Below are 24,226 nucleotides of genomic sequence, written 5' to 3'. Positions count from 1 at the left end.
GAATAACAGTAGCTGCTCTGAAGATGTGCCAAGCTCAGAATGAGGGCTGATGTCAGTTTGATCTCAGATTGCCTCTTTGCTCCGAGGCGAGTAGGTGGAGGAAATCTCTTGGGAAGACAAAGTGAACAGACACCCAGGATTAACTTTCCTGGTCACTCAATCGCTCTTACAGAGTACAGCTCTGGGGGTATTTACCCGGCTGCATAAGCTGCCTCTTGTTAACTATTCCTCTCTCTCTGTCCATCTGGTAAGGAACCACTTCAATAAGGTGAAACTGAAGGTGGCAAAAAAAGGTCGAAGCACTCAGCATTTAGACCAGGACTCTACGATGCCAATAAAGTGAAACACAGTGTTATTTTAGTCGTTTAAATTGAAGAATGTCTTTTCATAGTCTCTCCAACATGACCCTGTTAGAATATTTCACTCATTTGCTTTCCATACCTGCCATTTCTTTCTCCCAGTAAAACATAAAAACCCCCAACTTAGAGATGCAACACTGAATCTCAGATAAAACCTGTAAGTTAAATGATTTCCCTCTATGAGCTTTGGGAAAGTTAAGACAAAAGAATCAAAATTAATACCAAATGCATATAGCAGGAGTTCGACCACTCCCAGTGTAGGGGAGAATGAAGGAGAGTTGTAGGGAAATTCATTTGCATCTACCCCCTACAGCACGCCTAGAGCCTTGCAGTCTTAGATAACCAGGTTTTAAAAAAAATACAAGTAGCTGTTTTCCAGATTTTTCACAACACAGGAAAAGCAGGTGGTAGCTTGGTTCCACATGCGAGGAAACGCTAATTAGTGCCATCTATACATAGATTTACTAAAGAACATCTCATCATCATTTCATACTTGTCAAATGCCCAAAACTATCAAAGCAGCAAGCTAAAAAACTGTAATCCCAAATGACCAATAACCAAGGCAGAAGGTTAGGGAAAGTTAAGAGACAACAAGCATTAGAAACAATATGAGAATTTATACCACAAGAATATCTTTTCTTTTGGTAAAGGGTTATCCTTTCATTGACCCCTTCTCCTCATAGGAAAGTTACCATCTTCACTGAGCCTAAGTTTTCTCATTTTTGAACTGGGATTGAAAATGCTTCCTTTCATTGTTGTTGCAAAGGCTAAAGTAAATAACCCGTGAAAGCACTTGCTTAAATCAGTGCTTCCCAAACTTTAGTTTACACTGGATCACCTGAGGATCTTGTGGAAATTCAGATTTTGGTTCAGTATTGCTGGGGAGGGTCCTGAGATTTTGCATGTCTAACCATCTTCCCGGTGATGCTGACCTTGTTGGTCCATGTCCCATGCTTCGTGTAGCAAGTGATTCAGACACATAAGGCATTCGAAATGTGAGCCCCATTGAACTAATCAGACGTAATTCCCCATGATCATGAGAAAATAGTGCTTCTTGTTATCTTGACCATGAAGGCCAACTGCATCCAAAATTGGGTAACCCCACAAAACCAGGAAGGCCACAATGAAGCCATCCTATCAGTTTCCAGAGCTCCTGTCCTTAAGTCATAAAAAAATAAAGTTGCCATAAGACAGTTTCTCAACCCTGGTTGCCCATAGAATCACATGAGGAACTTCTAAAAAATACAGATATCAGGGCCCTATCTTCAGAGATTCTAATTTGATGCCAATCCTTGGCATTTTTTTTTAAGTTCCCTAGGTGACTTTAATAGAAATTGAGGCCCACTGGCCTACAGCATGCAATTTAATACCTACCTGTCAAGTGGGATAATATAATATTAGAATTCTAAATGATAGAATATTCAGGTCATATTAAGTGACATATGCCAAGGTCAAAATTTAATAAATGATAGATGGGATATACATAAACTTGGTTCATTATATATGCAAAAAATTTCCACTGCAAAATTATAAAGTACTTTTAGTACAAGATTCCTACTACTAACCCTTAGGCACACAGGGCTACTGAAGAAATAATATTCTTAGCTAAAAATACTATAGCAGAGCTAAAGTGAAAAATAATAAAGTCTTTATGTATACGAGAGTGGTAACATGGACTCCACAGTCAAATAAATATCATAGGAATTAGATGTGTATGTTCAATATGGATCACCTTTATTTTCTCTAGTTCACCTAGTCCATATATATCTAACTACCACCCAGGTGCCAAGTATAGACAATTATGACAATTAAGAAGTAAAAATGTATGCTGGCAGTTCTCAAGAGTGGTCACTGGACCAGCAGCATCATAATTCCCTGGGAACTTGTAAGAAATGCAGATTATCTGGCCCCACCCCAAACCTGCTGAAGCAGAAACTCTGGCAGTGGGGCCCAGCAATCTGTGTTTTAACAGGCTCTCCTGGTGATTGTGATGTAAGCTCTTATTTGAGAACCATTGTTGCCTGCCATATTGATCAGTGTTTAACCCTCACCATCACTTCTTTCTACGCCACCTTTAATAGAAGAATATAACCTGAGATCCTTTACTGCCAAGTCTTCCCAAAAGCCTACTTCTGGGATAAAATATCCATGGGAATTCAAGGGACAGGTTGATGAGTCATCTCTCTATAGAATTTAAACTTCAGCTCTTATTTAAGTCAGATAATCTGATGCTTCATATTTAAGCTCCATTGTTTTGTCCTCTCATAAGATTTGCTGTTACTAAATAGCACACTTTATGCCCCTAGCTTTCATTTTATCAGCATATGATGGAAGATGCTGCCCATGATAAGATGCAATGACTTTGTTGTGAAGAAAACAAAGGAAACTGTGCTTCTCCTATGACATTGTTCTCATATCAAAGCCACAGAGGCTAAATTACACATTGGAAACTCAGTCAAATTTGCATTAGTCCTTATAATTTCCATTTATGTGTACAAATCTAACTGCAGATTTAATATCATTTTACATATTTCCATATTTTTCCCCCCATTTCCTAATCTATGCTTTTTTATAATCTTATTGTTTTTGGTCTATATACATAAGCTACCTAAAAACCTTTCTAGGATCTAGGCAGGGAACATATATGTTTATAAATTATTTTTAAAACCATTTACTATGTGTTAAATGCAATTTTCTAAATGATAACACATAAATTAACTTACTGTTTGACTTCGGGTTTTATAACAGATGGATCTGTCAAATTTTCTCCAACACCTCAAAAGAAGAAACAAAATTCGTTTAGCAAATGGAGATTTCATTTTCTTAGAAATTCAAGAAAATAATAATTAAATTCTAATTTCTTAATTTAAAACTCACAGTCACTCTGTAGTAAATTAAACGTCATGAGCCCATACTTCACCACTAAGCAATACTGGCAAGTAAAAAATCTGGCTGGGTGCTGTGGCTCACGCCTGTAATCCCAGCTCTTTGGGAGGTGGAGGTGGGCAGATGACCTGAGATTAAGAGTTCGAGACCAGCCTGGCCAACACAGTGAAACCCCATCTCTACTAAAAATACGAAAATTAGCCGGGTTTGGTGGCGCATGCCTGTAATCTCAGCTACTCGGGAGGCTGAGGCAGAAGAATCGTTTGAACCTGAGAGGCAGAGGTTGCAGTGAGCCGAGATCACGCCACTGCACTCAAGCCTGGGCAACAGAGCTTAACTCCATCTCAAAGAAAAGGAAAAAAAGGCATGTAAAAAAAATCTATACTTGTACCCCCAAATATATAAAGATATATAAAAACTAAATATAAAAAAATTAAATATTTTAATTCTCAAAAAATCATGTAAATTAAATGCACTATAAAAATTGTTCAGAAATGTTTGAAAATTTTAGTTAATGCACTGTTTCCCGCAAACCCTCTGTTATAATAAACTTCTAGGCCTCAAATGATTGTTTTAGTGGTGTGTTCACAGTTACTGATAGTGGCATCTGTCATTCATTTACCACTTGTATATACCAGATATTCTAATTTTATTTTTTGTAATTCTCAGCAATTATAAAAGAAAAGTGTTATCCTCGTAGCCTCATTTTACATTTTATCCTCATTTACATCAATGAGTACACTGATGTTCAAACCAATTATGTCATCTATCAGAGTTTGCACAGTCCATACATGGTCAAAATGGGATTAATGCTGAGCCAAAGTTTGTGTTCCTAGTAGCTGGACTACAGGCATGTGCCAACACACCCAGCTAATTTTGCACTTTTAGTAGAGACTGGGTTTCTCCATGTTGGTCAGGCTGGTCTCAATCTCCCGACCTTAGATGATCTGCCCACCTCGGCCTCCCAAAGTGCTGGGATTACAGGCGTCAGCCACCGCACCCAGCCACATACTTATACTTTTATTCTACTTATAAACAGTAGAATAGAAACCACCAAATTCTTGATCTGGGTGATGGTTACACCTGTGTATTCAGTTGTGAAAATTCTTTGAGATGTATGCTTATGCTATGTAAATTTTCTAAATGTATATAAGTCTTCAATAAAATTTACCTTTGAAAAAAAGATGACACTAAAGCCTAAAAAGGTAACATAGGTGCAATGTAAAGCTAAAATTTATCAAAACAGGAATCAGCACCTAAAGTGAATCTCTTTTAAAATACAAGTGGTGAGGAGGCTGACTTCCATTGGTGGAAATGTTCCAGGCCAGCCAGTAAGATTTGGGCACAATCCAGCAATTTCTGAGATCATTCTCTAATCAACCCTGCTTCTCTTTGCTTGAAAGCAACAAACCTTGTGGGAAGATTATTTTAAAATTATATAAAATTTGTAAATTTTAGTGTATTTCTACTTGTTGAGAAAACTCATGTTTTCCAGCCAGTATATTTTAAAAAGATTTTTGCTATCGTCTGTAGGTTTTACAATCTGCTAAACCTTTCATAAGAAAATGTAATCCTTATAGACTTTCACCCTATGAAACTGACTTCCTTAGAAAAATAACCTAGAGCTTGAAATTGGGTGACCTGGATACCTCCCTTAATCTCTTTGAACCTCAGTTTTATCATCTGCAATTGTGAATAATAATGGGCCTAATCTTACAGGGTTACTGGGAGGATTAAATTAACTACTGGACACAAACCACTTAGCAAAGTGTCTGCCCCCTAAGAAGCTGAAAAAAATATTCACTGTTACTTGTATTATTTCTCTTCTATCAAGAACTTCTTGTGAAGTGAAATTTTATTTCCTTACCACTAGTAAAATCATGTTTCTGATTGATTATCTCATTTCCCTAAAGTACTATGTTCCCTAAGGAACAGAACTCCTTATAAGAATGAGGGTAAAGAGTATCCACAAAACTTTATACCCCTAAACCCAATCTGACAGTCCAAAGATTAATAAATACATATTTTGGGGCACACAAATGGCAGAAGGACCTTTCAATGTGTGAAAATAGAGAATAGGCCAGGAACGGTGGCTCACACCTGTAATCCCAGCACTTTGGGAGGCCGAGGCAGGCAGATCTCTTGAGTCCAGGAGTTTGAGACTGGCCTGGCCAACATGGTGAAACCCCATCACTACAGACAAATACAAAAATTAGCCAGGTGTGGTGGTGTGTGCCTGTGGTCCCAGTTAACTCAGGAAGCTGAGGTAGGAGGATCGTTAGAGCCCAGGAGGTTGAAGCTGCAGTGAGCCATTACTGTGCCACTGCACTCCAGCCAGCCTTGGCTACACAGTGAGACCTCATCTCAAAAAAAACCAAAAAAGAAAGAAGAGGAGAGGAGAGGAATGGAGAGCAGAGGAGAGGGAAAAGAAAAGAAAAGGAGAAAAGAGCAGCCCCAAGTACTAATCTGACTTCAAGAGAGTAAATGCTCATGTCAGGTAATATGCAGCATGCCTTTATGACGAACTCAAGATTGACATTCTGATCCCAACCACCGGTGAGTACATCAATGAACTTGTACATTGGTGGAAAGAAGCTACCTTTTTTGTAGTAGCAGAATTTATGATGATGATGATGTCGATGCCAATGCTGACATTCTGGAAACTGCTTTGTTGAATAAAAAAATTAGTATCTCTAAAAATTAATATTAATATCTCCAAATTAATGTTGAAAAATACAATGAGCTAAAAAAATGCTATAAACCACTGTAATTTGAAATATAATTGTTTTTAATTTCTGTTGCTGGGAACTAAAGGTTGGATTTTAATGATGATGATTCAGGCCCTCACATGTAGGATTTTTTAAGTGGAAAGACAGCAAAAAACTTCAGCATAATTACAAGTGATTGGAAATTGATCAAGTCTCTCCTTAGAGTACAGTTTCTGACCTGGTGTGGCAGCTTCTGGGGTTAGTTATTGGCACTCTCTTGGAAGAAAGCAAAGAGGAGAAGAAAAGAAACTGAAAGAATAAACTGCTCGAGTGTTTCACACTCCTTTCTCTCAAAGCGGTAGGGAACCACAGCACACTGAGCAGGGCCTTCTTCTATAGAAGCTGAAGCTGCAGTCTCTCTGCAGCACCAACAGGACCACACAGCTGAGGGTGGACTCCCTGCAACTGCAGATTAAACTCCATATTAAAGAGTCACACAGAGATTAATGCTTACAGCAACAATTACTAACATTTACTGAAGGCGGTGTATCAGGAACTTGCCTCAATTCTTGCCCTTAACAACTCTATGGCTTAAGTGCCTAATACTATTTTCCCCATTTACAAATGAGGGAAGTGGGACTCAAGGTGGTTGCTCCTCCATCTTATGCAGCTAATTCACAGTGGAGCCAGAAGTCAGACTCCGGCATTGCAACTCCAGAGCTCCTCCTCCTAACTGCTGCTGGTGAGCCTCTGTCTCCACTTCCACCACCCAGACAGTGTGCATTATCTCTCCAAAGACTAGAAATACAAATAAATTAAATACAATATAAAACTGAACCAAAAACCATTAAGAGATTTTAAAAACACATTCTATTTTCCCTTTCCAACATGGTTTGGATTAAATATAATAATGCACATAAACCTTTAGCCAAGTGCCTGGCACAAACATAGTAAATGTCAGCTAGTAGTAGTAGTGTAACTGTTCATAATTACTATTACAGGATTCACATTCTTCCATAAATCCAGGTCTAACCAATTGGCCAAAACTCTCTGATAAGTATCTCAAATTTCATCACATTCATTCTATGATGTCCACTCTTCCCTTCTTTGAAGGTCAATATTTTGACATTGTTTATTTGGAGTGGCCTATTTCTGCAATTCACATAATTGCCCATTAAAAGAATAAAGTTAATTCTCTTTTTCCCTCAAGACTGTCAACGCAGCATTTGTCCTGTTTAATGTTACTTTGGATTACTAAGAGACATAAAAATCCCCAAACATAAACATCATTAAACAAAAACCTATTCAAGTGGAATACAAAACACACTGAAGAGTCATCATTAATTCCTTAAAGTTTTTCTTTGGTTGTTTTTTTGTGTGTGTGTGTTTCTGTTTTTCCTTTTTAAACAACTCCACCCAAAACTCAAAGCACAGTCAAATACAGATGAAAACAATCAACCTCTCTCCAATTTGAGCTACAAAAATAGATGCCTTGGGCATCGATGCTCTGGGTTTATATGGATCAGGTACTTGCTGGTTTAAAAGCTGAATCAACTTGGTCATTTTAACTTTGTTTATATTGCTTCCTAAAATATTGGGTTTGAATTGAATTAGAAATATAATTTAACTCTGTGAGCAGCATAAATCTGAAAGGACAGAAGCACCTATATGTCATTTAAAAAATGCACTTACATGTAGTTTAAAAATTTGTGTCACATCCTTGAGCATGTGACACAAGTTTCAATCAAAGTGACTTTGCAGTCTTACCGGACATTGCTCATGATGCCCCAGGACTGTCTGCTTATCTCTACATTCTCCAACCTCCAAGCCTGGCTTTCAGCATAGACTCCCAGAACCAGAGAGTTGGGAAAGTCAGACAGGACAAGAAAAAGGCCCAAGTTGTTTAAACAAACCGTAAGATCGTTATACCCTCTACATATGAAACTCTTAAAAGAAATAAAAGAACAGTGAAAAGAGAAGAACAGGGATGTCTTAAGAACAGCTTAAGTCTGCATCCCGGCACCCCTTAAGTAGCTGTGCAACTCTGGGCAAGTTATTAAACTTTCTGGGCCTAAATTCCCATAATATTTACCTCAAGGTGCTGCTTCTAGGATTAAATGAGGTAACTTCTATGAACTTCCTGGACTAAATCTCTTATTTAAAACCAAAGCCCTAGTCAGTGAGCCTAAGGACTAAACGTTGACCTCAATACATATTTTGTTCTGTCCCTGCAAGGAAAGCCTGCTGGAGATACTCTGTTTTGTGCCGCAGGATTATAAGTCACATGTGAGGTGTTGATAGCCAGGAGATGTGTTGATCAAAGGCTTCCATTAAATAAGAGTGTGCTGCGTTGCCTCTCTCAGTCTGTGTATTTTCATGAACAGTTATAACAAGGGATACAGCAAAGAGAGCAAGCTAAATTATAAATTGCTAAAGCAGTGAGCTCAAAATCATGAAAAACACCCAGAATTTAAATGTTCCTATGCGTATAAATGCATGCCTAAGTATTAACATAAGGCTAAGGTGAAGTCATAAAACTGAAAAATTTGTTACAAAAATCATTCCCCATTTTGCTCAAAAATTTAGATGTCTTTACATTTTAAATAAATAATCATCTGCCTACAATTTTCCCTCTACCTAAGTGGGAAATAACATAGCAGATTCCATGATTATCACTGTACAATGTCTCTGAAATAAATGTGCCCACCTCCCTTCAAAGCTAAACAGAGGAACTCCATATATTACCCATCCTGGTTCTTGCAAGATCTCTTTATACTTTGCCTCATGCTTGTTGTATCAAATCCTACATCATCAATCACCTTGCAAATCTAAAACCAGCAGCTCTCCCCGAGTGTACTCATAGGTCCAGTGAGAGAAAGCCAACATCAGCTCCTCCAAGGTGTTGGTGGGGGTGATTTCATCACCATTGTTGTTGTTGTACTTCCGGAACTCCCCTGTCATATACTTCTCAATGGTCAACCACTGGTTGGCTGAATGGCAGTAGATTAAGAAAACTTCCAGGAACCTGTTAGGGAAAAAGAGGCCATTGATCCCCCACAATACAGCAAAAGTGGGACTTACCTTACTGAACGGTCATCAGCAGGAAAGATTACCTAACTCTGGTATGATGCAGCCTCAATGCACATGCCCTTGCCCTTTCTATGGAAGGGATAGGATGCAAATATTGGGAATTTTTCTTTCCATGCTTACCCACCTCCCTTTGCTTTGAGGCAACTTTCCAACTCTTTTATGAGTACCAGACCCAACTCTTCATGCTGTGCTCTATAAAGTTCCTTGTAAATGAAAGAATGAAGCTTTACTCTAAGTCCAGCACCAAATTATGCAAGTGTTCATGAAGACACTGAAGTGAAAGTAACAAGAGTTTATTCTTACAATATTCCTACTTTCTATAAGATATTGGGGGGAAGAGACCATGCTTACAATAAGAATAATTTTTCTACCATAATGCCCCTGGACATTAATAACACCCAAGATCTGTCTGTTTCCCATAACTGAAATCGTAGTTACAGCCTCTGAACCTCTTTTTTCCACTCATGTTTAAGTCCAGTGATCAACACCAAGGTATCTCTGGGGTCTCTAATTCTCCTTTTGCCAGTCTCCGAAATTATGGAAGGAAGAATCCGAAAATAAGATTATGGGGAATTTCCCCATGGATAAGATTTCTCATGAGTAATGGGCTGAGAAGACATAGATAGAAATTCCTACTTGAAATAAAGGGCCAAGGTGTGAAGATTTTCTTACCTTGGTGTGTAGGGAATGGTTTGTGGTTTCACTTGGTTGAAGGTATAGATCAATTTTTGAGCAGCTCTTTGTTGTTGAATTTCCTACAAAATAGGGAGCACTGATAAAAATACTGATTTACTGTTGTACAGCTATGATCATGAAATTACTATAGGCTACCCGAATGTGATTTTTAGCCTTATTCAACTCCCACCACTGCCTACCCCAAAAGCAAAAGTCCTACAAAGCAATACTACCTCTAAAAAATAATAGGCTCCCCTTTGGGTTGAAGATGGGCCTTAGATAAGGATGTAGCCAGATCTCTTTTCTTTGACTTGTCCCTCTGGGCTATGGGTCTCTGAGTTTCAGACTTACCCTGAGGCAAAGATGAAGCACAGTGCTCTCCTGGAAGATTTTATGCCATGTCAGCACAACCTCAGGAAGAAAGGACTTGACAATGAAAACTTGTCCCGGCTTGAGAATGTCATCCTCTGACCAAGTGCTGACGACTCTCATAGCTTTACGGAGGCCCCCATCCATCTCCTCTCGGGACAATACCTGGATCATTGCCGCTCTCCCACGCTGAGACCAAGAGGACATGCTTTTATCAAGGTTTAAAGGGGAACTCTCCTCCAACCTGTAGACAGTTATTTCTTCTCCTGCTGCAAAGAGAAGTGAAGGCTAGGAATTCAATAAGATCCTCATGTCTGTGATATGGATAGTATCCTAAATATCAATGCAGAATCAGTTCAGTTACCCAAATGACCAGAGGAGAATGGGATTAGCAGGGAACAGAACAGAATAAGGACATGTATCTGGCCATGTTTCCATGTTATTTATTGTCTAGTAGATGTGGGGAAGGGGAGAAGGGACAAGTATCAGAGGATACAAAAGAATTAAGCTGTTCTTACTGTAGACTATAACTGGACAAAAACAAAGTGGTAAGGATATGCTTCTTTTGTTAAAGACAAATACTTCTAAAGAGACGGTTTAACCTGATGGTGTTGTTCATTATCATCCTCCTAAGGAGCCTAATTAGACATTCTTTTCTAATTGTTCTTCTCATGACCTATTAATACAGGTTGCATATCCCTTATCCAAAATGCTTAGGACCAGAAGTGTTTCAAACTTTAGATTTTTTCAGATTTTTTGAATATATGCATATACATAATGACATATCTCGGGGATGGGATCCAAGCCCAAACACAAAATTCATTTGTTTCATACACACCTTATACATATAGCCTCATAGTAATTGTACACAATATTTTTAATAATCTTGTGCACAAAACAAAGTTTTGAAAGTGTCTTGACTCTGACCTGTCACATGAGGTCAGGTGTGGGAGTTTTCCACTTGTGGCATCACATTAGCACTCAAAAAGTTTCAGACTTTGGAGCATTTTGGATTTCAGATGGATTTCAGTTTGAATTTAATACAAGCTCAACTTGTATTAAAAATATTCTGTATATCTGCTTATGTGTACTCTATGTAGATCTGTGCTTTATATCATTAAAAAAACTTATTTTTTTTTTAGGGGTGATATTACTTCATTGAAAATGCATGGTCTAACTCAGCTGGAGTCAAACAGTACCAATGTCATATCCCAGAGCCTCTCCTTCCTTGCTTTGTGCCTTTGGACAAGTTACTTAAAGCCTCAATTTCTCCATCAGAAAAATGGGGATGAAAATACTGTTTTCATTGGGCTGTTGTAAAGATTAAATAGGCTAACATGTCTAAAGTGAATTACAACCTCAGATACAAACTCAATCCCACTTAAAGGATTTTAGACACAAAATACTACTTAACTGCTACATAGCTTCCACTTTTAGGCTGCTGAAGAGGAAAAAATTCCTGCTGAACCTAAACACTACCAAGTCAGTGTTTAATGTTTCCTAACAGAGCAACATAATTTATATACAACTTCTGTCCAGCCCCAGCTGGTGTTTCATTTCCCCCTTATACCTTTGCTTCATTATATATATATATATATATTATATATATTATATATATTATATATATTATATATATAAAATATACATATTATATATAATATATATAATATATAAAATATACATATATAATATATATATTACATATATGTATATTTTATATATTATATATATTATATATAATATGTATATTTTATATATATAATGTATATAATATATATAATATATATATTTTATATATATAATATATATATATATATAAACACGGTACTGGTTTACCAAGAAAAGGAATCCATTCTCTCACTCTTGCATCTAATTCCTCACCAATAAACACATCTAGGTAATGCTCAGTAACAACTTTTCAAACCTTTCAAATATTTATTCTTGGCACCCAGATAAATGCCACTGAAGATCTCTTTGGAGTTCTAAATCCCTAGAGGCTTTAAAGCAGAGCTATTGATTTACAAAGCCAGCCATGGGGCCAAATGGAAGGGGAAGGCATCTGCATTAACAATCAGAAGCCCGGCCCGTGTGGTGACTCACGCCTGTAATCCCAGCACTTTGGGAGGCTGGGGCGGTTAGACTACCTGAGGTTAGGAGTTTGAGACCAGCCTTACTAACATGGTGAAACCCCTCCTCTACTAAAAATACAAAAATTAGCCAGGCATGGTGGTGCACGCCTGTAATCCCAGCTGCATGGGAGGCTGAGGCAAGAGAATCACTTGAACCCAGGAGGCAGAGGTTACAGTGAGCCCAGATCCCGCCATTGCACTCCAGCCTGGGCAATGAGAGTGAAACTCCATCTCAGAAAAATATAAAAATAAAAATAAAAATAAATAAATAAAAACAATCAGAAGCCAATCTGGTCTGTTCCCATGTGAACAGTGTGAGAAGAATCAAGATCAAGGACAGTTTGAGGACCCTTGCTATATTGTCAACTTGCTCATGCCTTATCCTGCCAGACAGAGAAATTTTGGTAGCTTTAGCCAGGGTGAGATTGTTTTTCTTTACTACTCCAGACTTTTAAAATGACATTTGCAGTCTGAGGTAAGAGCAATTAGTGTACACAAAACAAAACAAACAAAAAACAATACACAAAGCATTTCTCTTCAGATGCCTGTTGGCTTTCACCATATTGACATTTATCGCTTTCTCCTGTGCTTATTATAAATGGTTGGTTTGTTCTTTTCTTTCCTACTTACTTCCAGCCTTGAGTCAGTGAATGCCAGGTGCAATATTATTGCTTTCTTCCCAACTGCTGCTCATTACAGGTCTTATTCCCATAGTATTAGCTTTTGTCACTGAATGCTGGCCATGACAGTTAACAAGAATTTCCATTTTAGGAAATGAATCTCACTAAACTACAACTATCAACAAAACAAAATTTTCAACTAAAATAATGCAATGTGGTTTCTCCTTTGATTCACTCAGATTTTATGCCTCTGTCCTGGCATAAACTCAAGAAGGTAGAAATGCTACTCACCAAACAGTTGGATTGGTGTAAACGGTATGGTCTGAGAAAGCCTCATTAAATTATTCCTTTCAATGGCTGCAAACAAAAACAGATTTTCTATTTTAAGTATGCATCAGTGGGCTGAATTTACAGAAAGCCTCTCCACATCAATATATTCATATAATGCTATTTAATTTCAAAGACCTCTTACTTTTGCCATTATCAAAAATATAATCTATAATACAGTCTTAAAAATAAATTATGCCTTAAACAGGAAAGAAATCCCAATTTTAGAGGCATTTAATATGAGATTATGGCACACGGTCTGAGGTAGGACTATCACCTCCACTCTCCTGAATACCAAATCACATCCTAATCCATACATATGTGGAACCTTCTTTTAAATGGCATTTTAATCTGTGGACTTTGGTTTTCCTTTCCAAAGCAAATCCAAAGCACAGTGGACTGTGGGGACACCTACTGTTCACTTTGCACAGTTCATCTTCTTTTTCCAGAGAGAGCTGAAGACCGATTTTAATTAGAAGCAAGTGATCTGCATTTTCCTGTTAAGAGCTATAGCCTAAAAGATCAGAGTCAATATGAGTTACAGTATTCCTCACTAGAGACTTTCTTAAGTTGACAGCTGGAGTCAAAATAATAGATTACTGCCGAGCTGAAAAACTCAGTTGTAAGAGCCTGGATTGAGGAGTCTGGAATCCACTGCAACTCTATTCACTACCAAGGAGAATTCAGGATAAGGCAATCTATTACTAGACCCTGAACAAACAACCTCATATAATTATAACGGTAATTATCGCACCAATAAGCTCTTACTCATGTATTGAGCTTTAGATTTGTAAAAGGCTTGCCCATGTATTATCTCATCCAACACTGAGAGCAATGACTCCCAAGAAACCATCCAACGGCACAAGTCCAGTTGGTTTTTATATTGCTTTGCATTTCAAAGTGTTTTCCTCTTAATTCTCAACTAGCCCTTTGGCAGACTGTTCCTCAGGAAGGGCAAGTACAATTATTCCCACTTTGAAAGAAAGACAACTGAAGTACTGTGAAGTGATGTTGCTTAAGAGAGTCAAGACCCTTGACATCTTTGTTTAATAACATCTCTGTTGAACTCACTCTGTGGGGTTGGCCTTCATTCAGTGATCATACTCACTGAGGCCCCATTGAGGGTACAGAACCCTCCCTCAAGGAACTACTTTCAGGTCTGCCTTTTCCCCAGTCCAAAACATTGAGATCTCTGGTTTGGGGCTGCTTTGAGCTTGCAAAGAATTTTTAGATCTCAAAGTCATCTTTCTACTTTGCTATCTGGAACTTGAGAATGCAAACATTTTGCAAAAATCCAAATTATCTTAAATTCTGAAAACTTGTTTTCCCAAGTCAATGGCAAAGTTAGAAATTGGAATGTTCTTCCCATCAAAGTGAACAATAACTTTTCAAGTTGCGAGCCATGTCAGTAACACGGAATTTGTCAATGTTTCTGTTTACAAATGCAGAAGCACAGACGTTTAGTTCAGCTGACATGTCTATGTGCACATGCATCCTACCTGAATAATGATGGTGAGGCTCTTGAGGGCTTTTTAAGGAGGCTGAGATCTCTGAAATTAGATAGGAGATTGGCATTTTAATTACGTGGCTGGAGATAAATACATGCTTATGAATATATTGCCTTCAAAGTTATTATTGAACAGGTTAATCTGAATGGCTTCTCAGTATTCGAAAAAGCTTGCCTAATATTTTTTAACCACATTATTGCGCATGGTATCCTGACAGCTTCCAATCATCAATGTAATATCTCCAAACATATTTATATAGGGAATTGAAGAAAGGCAGGTAATATTAGCCTCAAAGATGTATTTCCTCTGAACCAATTACACCTCTGGGTTGCAGAAGGCACTCAGCTGCCCATCATACTTCACGACATCCCAGAAGCATGATTCTCTGAGCTCCCTACCAAGATGCAGTACCCGTAGAAAGACAGTATTAATACCAAGTTATTAACAGACTACTTCACTGACCTAAAATAACAACAAAATGCTGAAAACACATTAAGAGCTATATACTGGTAACAAAGAAGAGGGTGGATAATATAGCACCAAGAGATTTGTTTGGTTACACAAGGACTATGTGTTGGGAACACCTCTTCCAAGTTTAACTCATTCTCTTCTGTCTGCTCCAGTCCTAAATTACAAGGCTCTAGAGAAACCCCTTGAAAAAGTTTTGCTATTTCATAAAATCAAAATTAAAGTGGAGAACTTTGGTCTCATGATGGCAACTGCTTTATACCTCGTAGAGTAAGCTGCATAATGAGCCCAATTTCGCAGATCTCTCTGGGTTTCTGTTGCTGGATAAGGAGAGGAACGAGAATCACTTCCTTTAGGGAGTGTTGGCAAAAAAGTAAGATCAGCAGAAAAGACTGTTTCTTTCTGAAGTCATCAATAAAAACAAAAAGTATTCCTCTCCCACTATGGATCATACTAGGCATGAGAGATATGGGTAAGACGTGGTTCCCCCCCTACCGAAAAGCAAATGTATTAGGAGAGAGAGACAGGTAACTATAATCACAATACAGTTAAAGTAATATACGTAATAAAGGTATGTACAGAGGTATACGGAACACATTAATTCCACCTGGAAGGTAGGGCCTTCATAAACAGTGTGAAATGCTTAAAGTGTATGGGCATCTGAGTCTGATAAAACTGAGTTTCAGTCCTGGCTTCACTGCTTAAGGAGCTGTGAGACCATATTCATATTTATTCAATATACATTTATTGAGTACCTACTATGTGCCAGGCACTGGTCTATGCTCAAGAGGAAGAGCAGTAATCAAAACAGATAAAGTCTCTAGTTACATTCTAGTAAAAGGAAATAGAAAATAAATATATAGTGGACATAGTATAGTGTGTGTGTGTGTGTGTGTGTGTGTATGTGTGTATGCATCAACTTAAGAGAGTTAGAAAGCATGGGGATAGCAAAGTTGCTGTTTTATACAGGGTGGTTAGGCAAAGCCTCTCTCATAAGGTGAAATTTGAGCACAGAGTTGAAGGAAGAGAGGGGCAGCAATATGAATAAATGAAGAGTATTCCAGTGATAAGTAACAGCAAGTGCGAATGCCCTGGGGCAGGTCCATGCTTGTCATGTTTAAGGAGAGTCTAGCAGCCACAGTGAAATGCACTGACAGAAATGAGGTTGGGGAGTGGCTGGAAAGCAGACAGGGTATTGTAGACTCGGCTTGGACTTTGCTTTTGCAAAGTGAGGAAGAATGCCATTTGAGCAAGAGTGACTCAGTTCAACTTTCAGTTTAAAAGGATTATTCTGGCTGTTTCTGGAAAAAGACTACTAGAGAGCAATAGTTTGGAGGCCATACTATAATCCAAGGAAGAGATTATGATTGCTTAAAAATGGTGTTATGGCCGGGTGCCGTGGCTCACACCTGTAATCTCAGCACATTGGGAGGCCGAGGCAGGTGGATCACGAGGTCAGGAGATTGAGACCATCCTAGCTAACACAGTGAAACCCCATCTCCACTAAAAATACAAAAAATTAGCCAGGCTTGGTGGGCGCCTGTAGTCCCAGCTACTCAGGAGGCTGAGGTGGGAGAATGGCATGAACCCAGGAGGCAGAGCTTGCAGTGAGCCGAGATCGCGCCACTGCACTGCAGCCTGGGCGACAAAGCAAGACTCTGTCTCAAAAAAAAAAAAATGGTATTATGTGGAAATAGCAAAACGTGATCAGAGTCTTGATATATTTTGAAAGATTTAGTGATAGATGGGATGTAAGGATGTGAAAAAATGGAAGACAAGTATTGCAAGACTTTGGCCTCAGGAACTGGGAGGATGGAGTTGCCATTTCCTGAGATGAGAGAGGACAGTGTTGGAACATTTTGTTTGAGACACCTTTTAGACCTCCACATGGAGGTGTTACTATGTGGTCAGTCATATTCTGCAAGGCAGAAGTAATGAATGAAAGGGATCATGCCTATGGGCCTGGAAATTTGAATTGAGATCCAGCTTTCAAGAGCATTGAGGAAAAACTCAGGGGTTTGCAGTCTACCTTTGGGTAACAGGGAGTCATTGAAGGCTTCTACCTGAGTGATGATTTAGCATTCATAAAGATAATTCTGATAGAAACATAGGAAAGTTTAAAAGGAGACAAACCAATCAGACTGCTAAGACAAACTCAAGGGCAAATGAAAGTATACACTTTTGTTTTGGAAAATAAATAATGGTGGTTTTAAGGCAGGAGCAGTAGGGTAGACCAAACAGATCGCTTGGAAGATGTGGGGGTGGGGAGTGGCAGGGGAGGGACAGAGTTAGAAGGCAAGGTTAATAGCTAAGAGCAATGGGGTAGGAAGGAGATTGTAAATGACTAAGATTTCCAGCTTGCATGAAGGAACAAGAGACTCTCAGAAAGATCAAAATAAGTCGACAAAGAAGTAGAACAGCCAAAGAAGAAGAGCCTCAAGGAAACATAGAAAAGAGAGGGTGCCATGAAGGAAAAATGGTCAATATCAAATGCCACGAGTTCAACAAGAACTGAGAAGAGTCAAGTGAGTTAGCAGCTGTAGTGGAGTTTCAGGAAAGTGATGGGGCACACCCCATGGGCTGAAGATCAAATGTTAATTGCTCTTTCAATTAATTTGGAGGTGAAGGGTTGGAGTGGCAGCTTGAAAGCTAGGTAAACCAAGAAAAAGACTATTTGTTTCTTTTGTATAGAAAACAACCTAAATTTGTTAGTAGGCTGAGGAGAGGGAATCAACTGTAAAGGAGGTGGGGGAGTACTGGAAACCCAAGAAAGTGTGATGGAACAAGAAGACAGAAGACGAAGGTGCCTTTACATCAAGGAGTCAAGAATGTGGAAAGGAGTTTGTAAATTGTAGTCAAGTTTGAGAGTAGCTGTAGTGGCTTTACCAGGGAGCTGTCTCACATGACCTAATCCTATTTAGCCATTTGGGGCCCCGGATCTTACTAAAACCCTACAGGAAAAGGCACCCATATAACAATGGCTCTTAATGAGTAATGTGTGAAAAAACAAAAGGACAGTAAGAGTTGGTGAGCAAAATGAGCTCAGTGGTTATACTCTCATTCACGCAGAAAATGGGGAAATAACAGTCAGAAACGGTCATTCAAAAAGTTTTAAACCAGACATCAATCCCAATTTGTCTGAAGAAAGATATTCAACTTTCTACTCTTCTACTGAACTTTCTACATTGCATGATAGATAAAAATCATAAATACAATTTCAAGAATGACAAAAATATCAGCAGGACAGTGAACCTCATTATTAAAAAGATGAAAAAATAAAAAAGAAAATGTTTAAATAGAAAAACTTACTGTCAACTCCATTTGAACTTTTCAGCCTGTTTGAAAAAAAAATGAAGTTGTTTAGATAATGCTGCCTTAAATCTTACAGTTATCCAAAAAAAGGAAACAGCACGTGAAACAGTGACATCACAAAGTATATATTTTATATACATGTGAAATACATATACAGTCATGCACTGCCTAATGATGTTTTGGTCAACGACAGACAGCATATATTACAATGATCCCATAGATTATAACAGAGCTGAAAAACTCCCAACACCTAGTGATGTCTTAGCCATCATAATGTCACAGCGCAATGCATTACTTATGTGTTTGCAATTATGCTGGCATAAGTAAGCCTACTGTGCTGCCAGTCATATAAAAATATAGTACATACAACTATGTACAGCACATAATACTTGATGATCATGATGAATGATTATGTTACTGGTTTATGTATTTATTATATTATGCTCTTTTTCATTCTTTTAGCATGTACTCCTTATATTTATGTTTTCTTTTAAGTTAACTGTAAACAGCCTCTGGCAGGTCATTCAGGAGGTATCCGGAAGAAGTCATTGTTATCATAGGAGGTGATAGCTCCATGCGTGTTATTGCCCTTGAAGACCTTCCAGTGGGACAAGATGAGGAGACAGGAGACAGTGATATTGATGATCCCGATCCCGTGTAGGTCTAGGCTAATGAGTGTATTTGTGTCTTCATATTTTTAAAAAGTTTAAGAAGTGAAAATAAATAAATAATTTAAAAACAGAAAATGGCTTCTAGAATAAGGATATAAAGAAAGAACATATTTTTGTACAGCCATACAATGTATTTGTGTTTTAAGTGTTATTGTAAAACAGTCAAAAAGATTTTTAAATGTTTTACAGTTTATCAAGTTAAAAAGTTACAGTAAAGCTAAGGTTAATTGATTATTTAAAAAAGAAAAAAATTATATAAATTTAGTGTAGCCTAAATGTACACATAAAGTCTCCAGTCGTGTAGAGTAATGCCCTGGGCCTTCACATTCTTTCACCACTCACTCACTCTGACACCCAGAGCAAGCTTCCAGTCCGGCAAGCTCCATTCATTGTAAGCATCCTATACAGGTGTACCATTTTTTATCTTTTATACTGTATTTATACTGTACTTTTTGTGTGTTTAGATACACAAATACCATAGCTTACAGTAGTCAGTACAGTAACATACTGTACAGATTTGTAGCTTAGGAACAATAAGCTAGACCATATAGCCTAGGTGTGTAGTAGGTTAGACCATCTAGGTGTGTGTAAATGCACTCTATGATGCTTGTACAACGATGAAATCACCTAATGACACATTTCTCAGAATGTATCCTGTCGTTAATTGATGCATGACTGTATATATATTTGAAAGAGAAGTATTAGTTACATCTAATCCCTATCGTATCAATAAAGAAGTAACTTTCCAGCGCTGCAAGTGTTTTTATAGAAAAATGAGCACCAGATATGTATGTAAGTCATTTATTGTGTACATCTGAAGCTAACTGAAAAGCAGTTGTTGTTTTTTAATTAGCTTTGTGATCACACAATATATATAAGATGTAACTGTGTTTGTGTTCTTCTGGATCAGTTAAACTAAAGGGTTCCTGAACTATGCAAAGCAGATGCCTACAAATGAGTCTGTGAATGTCTCTGGACAAGCCTACAAATCAGTTTCATTAGCCCACGTGGCCCCTAAATGTTCACAGGCTGAAATTAGTTCTCTTTAAACTGTTACTTGCCCTGCTCAAATGCACAAGTGGCCACAGGCAAGTCTGAATAAATACATTCAAATAATATCTTCAGTATTTAAGGTCCTTAAGAAAGTACAATTAAGATTATTGTTCAATTTCATGCTGCAATAAACCCCTACTCTGCATGAGCACAAACTACTGAACCTTTGGGAGAAGAAAGTCATGTGTCCTTTAAGTCTGGAGGCAGGCTTGCACAAGGTCCATGATGGGAGCCCTAGAGAAAGACCATCTCTAAACAGAGCTGACTGCAAACTGAAAGCCACCTTCTACCTGCTGGGTATCAACTGGCACTTCCATAGAGTAGATGGTTTTGAATTCTACCCGCATGAATAGTTAATGTGATGATGCAACTAGGAAAGTCCAGAAAATACTACAAATAAAATAGGATAATCTTTGCTTGGTTGATTTACAACTTTTATTTCTCTAGATATATACTAATAAAATTCCAGGAAGATACTCAAGTGAGTTCTCTATCTTCTTTCTCTCTCCAACCCGTCTTCCTCTCCCTCTCTGTCTCAATATTTCTCGGTTATTGCTTTGATGATTAGGATGCTACTGAGAAACCAAAAACAAAAAAGATATGCCTTATAAACTAAAAGGAAAAAATAATTATTTTTAAAATTAAAGAACAAACGTAATCAGGTGTTCAGTCTAAGTCTGTTTCTTTAAGCAAGACAGATTTATTTCTACTCTTTTATGCAAATTCACAATCTTATCTATCCAAAAAGATATGATAATCATTATTCCATGTGTGTTTTGACACTGAAAAGGCAAATGTTTAATTTGTTGTAGGAGTATGGGTTTCGTTATATTCTTAAAAGGAACTCAGGTGAGATCTTGTTGCCAGAAACAGGAAAACTTGGAGAAGAAATCATTTTCATTCTGCTAACAAGAGAAAAATACTGTCATTTGACACACACTTCTTTTTTCTCCCTTTCTGACTAAACTAAACCTTTGTTTCTAACCAAGTTAAAAAAAATAGAAGCCAAAGACTCTTAAAGATAAACATTTAGAAATACTCACAGGGAGTTCCTATTGAGGTTGGTGCTCCTGGAATTCCACAAAGAGTTTTTGCTGAGATCCTGAGCAGAAGGGAAAGGCCGTTACATGTGTGCTCAACATAGTCCCACCCTAAGTTTCTAGGAATGATCTGCCAAACACGCTCCTTGGAGAATCTTTCTTTTCTCTTCATCTACCTGAATATTTTTCTTCTAAAAAACATACTAAACTCAAGCTAGAAAGATGCATAATGTTAGGGCAATGTCAGAGTAACTCAGTGTGTTGATGGACTTTAACAGGATGAAATTACCTTTAAGGAGATCTCAAACAGAAAATGTAATATATGAAATTTTTTACAGACCGAACATAGAAAATCAGGACTAAACATACACAATCAGTTAATCAGGACTGAGCATACACAATCAGCTAATGACATGGAGAGAAATGAAAGTACAAGTTGACAGACAACACGGATCATCACATTGTTATGTCTTATGAAAAGATTCTCATCTCAGGTCATGATGATTATTTAAAATAACATTACCTTGGATTTACCTCATTTGATTTCCTGCTCAAATTCAATTATTTCCTGAGACTTAGTATACTCCAGGCATTAGTCTAGGTAGGCCTTTTCATAGTTGTTATTTTTGCTGTCCATTAGCAATAATCTTATAAGGATGGCATTAGTCCCACTTTAGAGATACAGCTAATGAAGCTCGTAGGTTAACTGATGTACATAGCTTTGAAACGTAGAAAGTGGCAGAGCCAGAATTTGAACACACGTCCCTGCTTCCAATTACCCTCAAGTAGTCTGACACTTTACTTTGAAAATCTTTCACAGATCCTATTCCTACAAGAATATCTAAGGTTGTTAGCCATAAAGGTCATGTCTCAACACTTCTCAAGTTCAAACAGGTAATATTCAAACAAAGATTTAAAATTAGGTTTCTTGGGTTAAGCTAACTATTCACACTTCCCACATGGCAGATGACACAAAACAAGGCCCATATTTTTAGACAGCAAGAAAAACAGACCGCAAAACCAGAGAATCTCAGCATTGAAGAAACACTAAGGGTCTTTACCCTGCAAGGCTTTAATCCCCTCCATCATGCCTGCAAAGAGGTTTGTTCAGCCTATGCTTGACTGATCGCACTAGTGAGGGACTCACTACTTCCAGAAATAAATCATTCCATGCTTGGAAAGCTCCAATTGCTAAAAATTTCTCCTCAGATTGGGCTGAAATCTGTCTCCCAGTAGCTTCTATATGTTGATTCTAGATCTACCTCTTAAAAGTGTATAGAAAATAGCTTATTTTTCTTCCACATGACAACTTTCACATATTTGAAAACAATTACCAAAACTCCTGAATTCTTTCTCTCTCATGCTGAACATCCCCAGGATAAATTATTGAGTGGATAGGTAAATTGCATAAAGAAGAATATCAAAGAAAGAATAATGTGGAGGGGATTGAAAAAATAGAACAGGAATTCAACTGAGCATAGCTTCAAAACAAAAGATTAAACAGACTGTCAATAAAAAGTAGAAGCCAATTAAGGGACATAAAGGTAAAATGGGCATAGTCAAGAGTAGCACTGCATGCTCGAATGTTTTTTTTTTTTTAACTCCTAAAATATTTTTACCTCTTGAGACTGCTTTAGGTAATCACTGACTTGTACAGCACATTGTCCAATTTCTTTAGTTTTCATTTTCTGATGTATATAAGGTTCTACACCTTGTAAAGAGGAAGAGAAAGATTAGAAAATACATGAAAATGTGTTACATTCAAATCACAGTTCCCAAATAGAAAAATCTGAACACAGTACATTCATTTAAACTTGGATATCGTTTTCCCTTTCTGTTTTTAGCAAGTTTTACCAAGTTTCCTTTATCCTTTTTTTCTCAAGAGGTTGAAAACTATATATTCTATTTCTATTCTTCTATACTTTCACATTTATAACAACTTACACTTCTCTATTGAAGTCAAGAATTAAATGATCCATAAACTGTCCTCTTAGAAGACAACACCTTTAGTAATTTTTTATATCTACCTTATCCTGCACACTATTGCACATGCTTTATTTAAAATATGTGAAATTTAATTCCATTCCTAGTCTAGTTAGGAATCCTTCCTTAGCAACTGCATCAAACATCATAGTAGACTACTTAAAAAGAACAACAACAAAAGAATGATAGAGGCTGGGCGCCGTGGCTCACATCTGTAATCCCAACACTTTGGGAGGCCAAGGCGGGTGGATAACCCAAGGTCAGGAGTTCAAAACCAGCCTGACCAACATGGAGAAACTGTGTCTCTACTAAAAATATAAAAATGAGCCAGGTGTGGTGGCGCATACCTGTAATCCCAGCTACTCAGGAAGCTGAGGCAAGAGAATCGCTTGAAACCCGGAGGCAGAGGTTGCAGTGAGCCAAGATTGTGCCACTGCACTCCAGCCTGGGCAACAGAGTGAGACTGTCTCAAACAAAAAAAAAAAAAAAAGAAAGGAATGCCATCAAATAAATAGATTTAATTTTTAGCCTTTTATTAAAAAGGATGATGAGGTTCATTACTGTTATTCTTTTTGTAGCTGGTACCTACAGAGTTGCTACATATAGTAGATGCATAATAAATATTTAATGAATACTTGGTTGGATTAATTCTGAGAATAATACTTATTAGGAGTCCTGACTAAAAATAAGAGATAATGGTTGCATTTTTCCCTAATGATTTTGTGCTGGAAAAAGAAAAAGTACACAAGAAGTATAAAAGATACTAGTTGAAGGCCAAGTGGAGTAGCTGGCTCATGCCTGTAATCCTAGCACTTTAGGAGGCCAAGACAGGAGCATCACTTGAGGACAGGAGTTTGAGACCAGCCTGGGTAACATAGTGAGACCCCCATCTCTACAAAAAATAAACAAAATTAGCCAAGCATGGTGGCACATGCTATAGTCCCAGCTACTCAGGAGGCTGAGGTGGAAGGATCACTTGAGCCCAGGAGGTCAAGGCTGCAGTGAGCTGTGATCACGTAACTATACTC

General features: G+C 37.8%; 1 protein-coding gene across 1 annotated transcript in view; it reads right to left on the bottom strand.

Annotated features, from left to right (window-relative positions):
- TRPM6 (transient receptor potential cation channel subfamily M member 6) overlaps positions 1 to 24,226 on the bottom strand; it is a 170,777-nt gene that overhangs the window by 5,776 nt on the left and 140,775 nt on the right. Inside the window, exons 29-37 of the mRNA XM_055272224.2 lie at positions 22,835 to 22,926; positions 21,219 to 21,277; positions 18,449 to 18,474; positions 14,663 to 14,713; positions 13,128 to 13,193; positions 10,070 to 10,356; positions 9,716 to 9,798; positions 8,773 to 8,978; positions 3,083 to 3,134 (exon numbers count right to left, since the gene is read on the bottom strand). Of these exons, the coding sequence (XP_055128199.1) occupies positions 3,083 to 3,134; positions 8,773 to 8,978; positions 9,716 to 9,798; positions 10,070 to 10,356; positions 13,128 to 13,193; positions 14,663 to 14,713; positions 18,449 to 18,474; positions 21,219 to 21,277; positions 22,835 to 22,926 (922 nt within the window). The remainder of the gene's footprint in view (positions 1 to 3,082; positions 3,135 to 8,772; positions 8,979 to 9,715; positions 9,799 to 10,069; positions 10,357 to 13,127; positions 13,194 to 14,662; positions 14,714 to 18,448; positions 18,475 to 21,218; positions 21,278 to 22,834; positions 22,927 to 24,226) is intronic.

The sequence above is a fragment of the Symphalangus syndactylus genome, chromosome 3 (assembly GCF_028878055.3).
Source record: "Symphalangus syndactylus isolate Jambi chromosome 3, NHGRI_mSymSyn1-v2.1_pri, whole genome shotgun sequence".
NCBI lineage: Eukaryota > Metazoa > Chordata > Mammalia > Primates > Hylobatidae > Symphalangus > Symphalangus syndactylus.
This window is presented reverse-complemented; position numbering and strand designations above follow the sequence as displayed.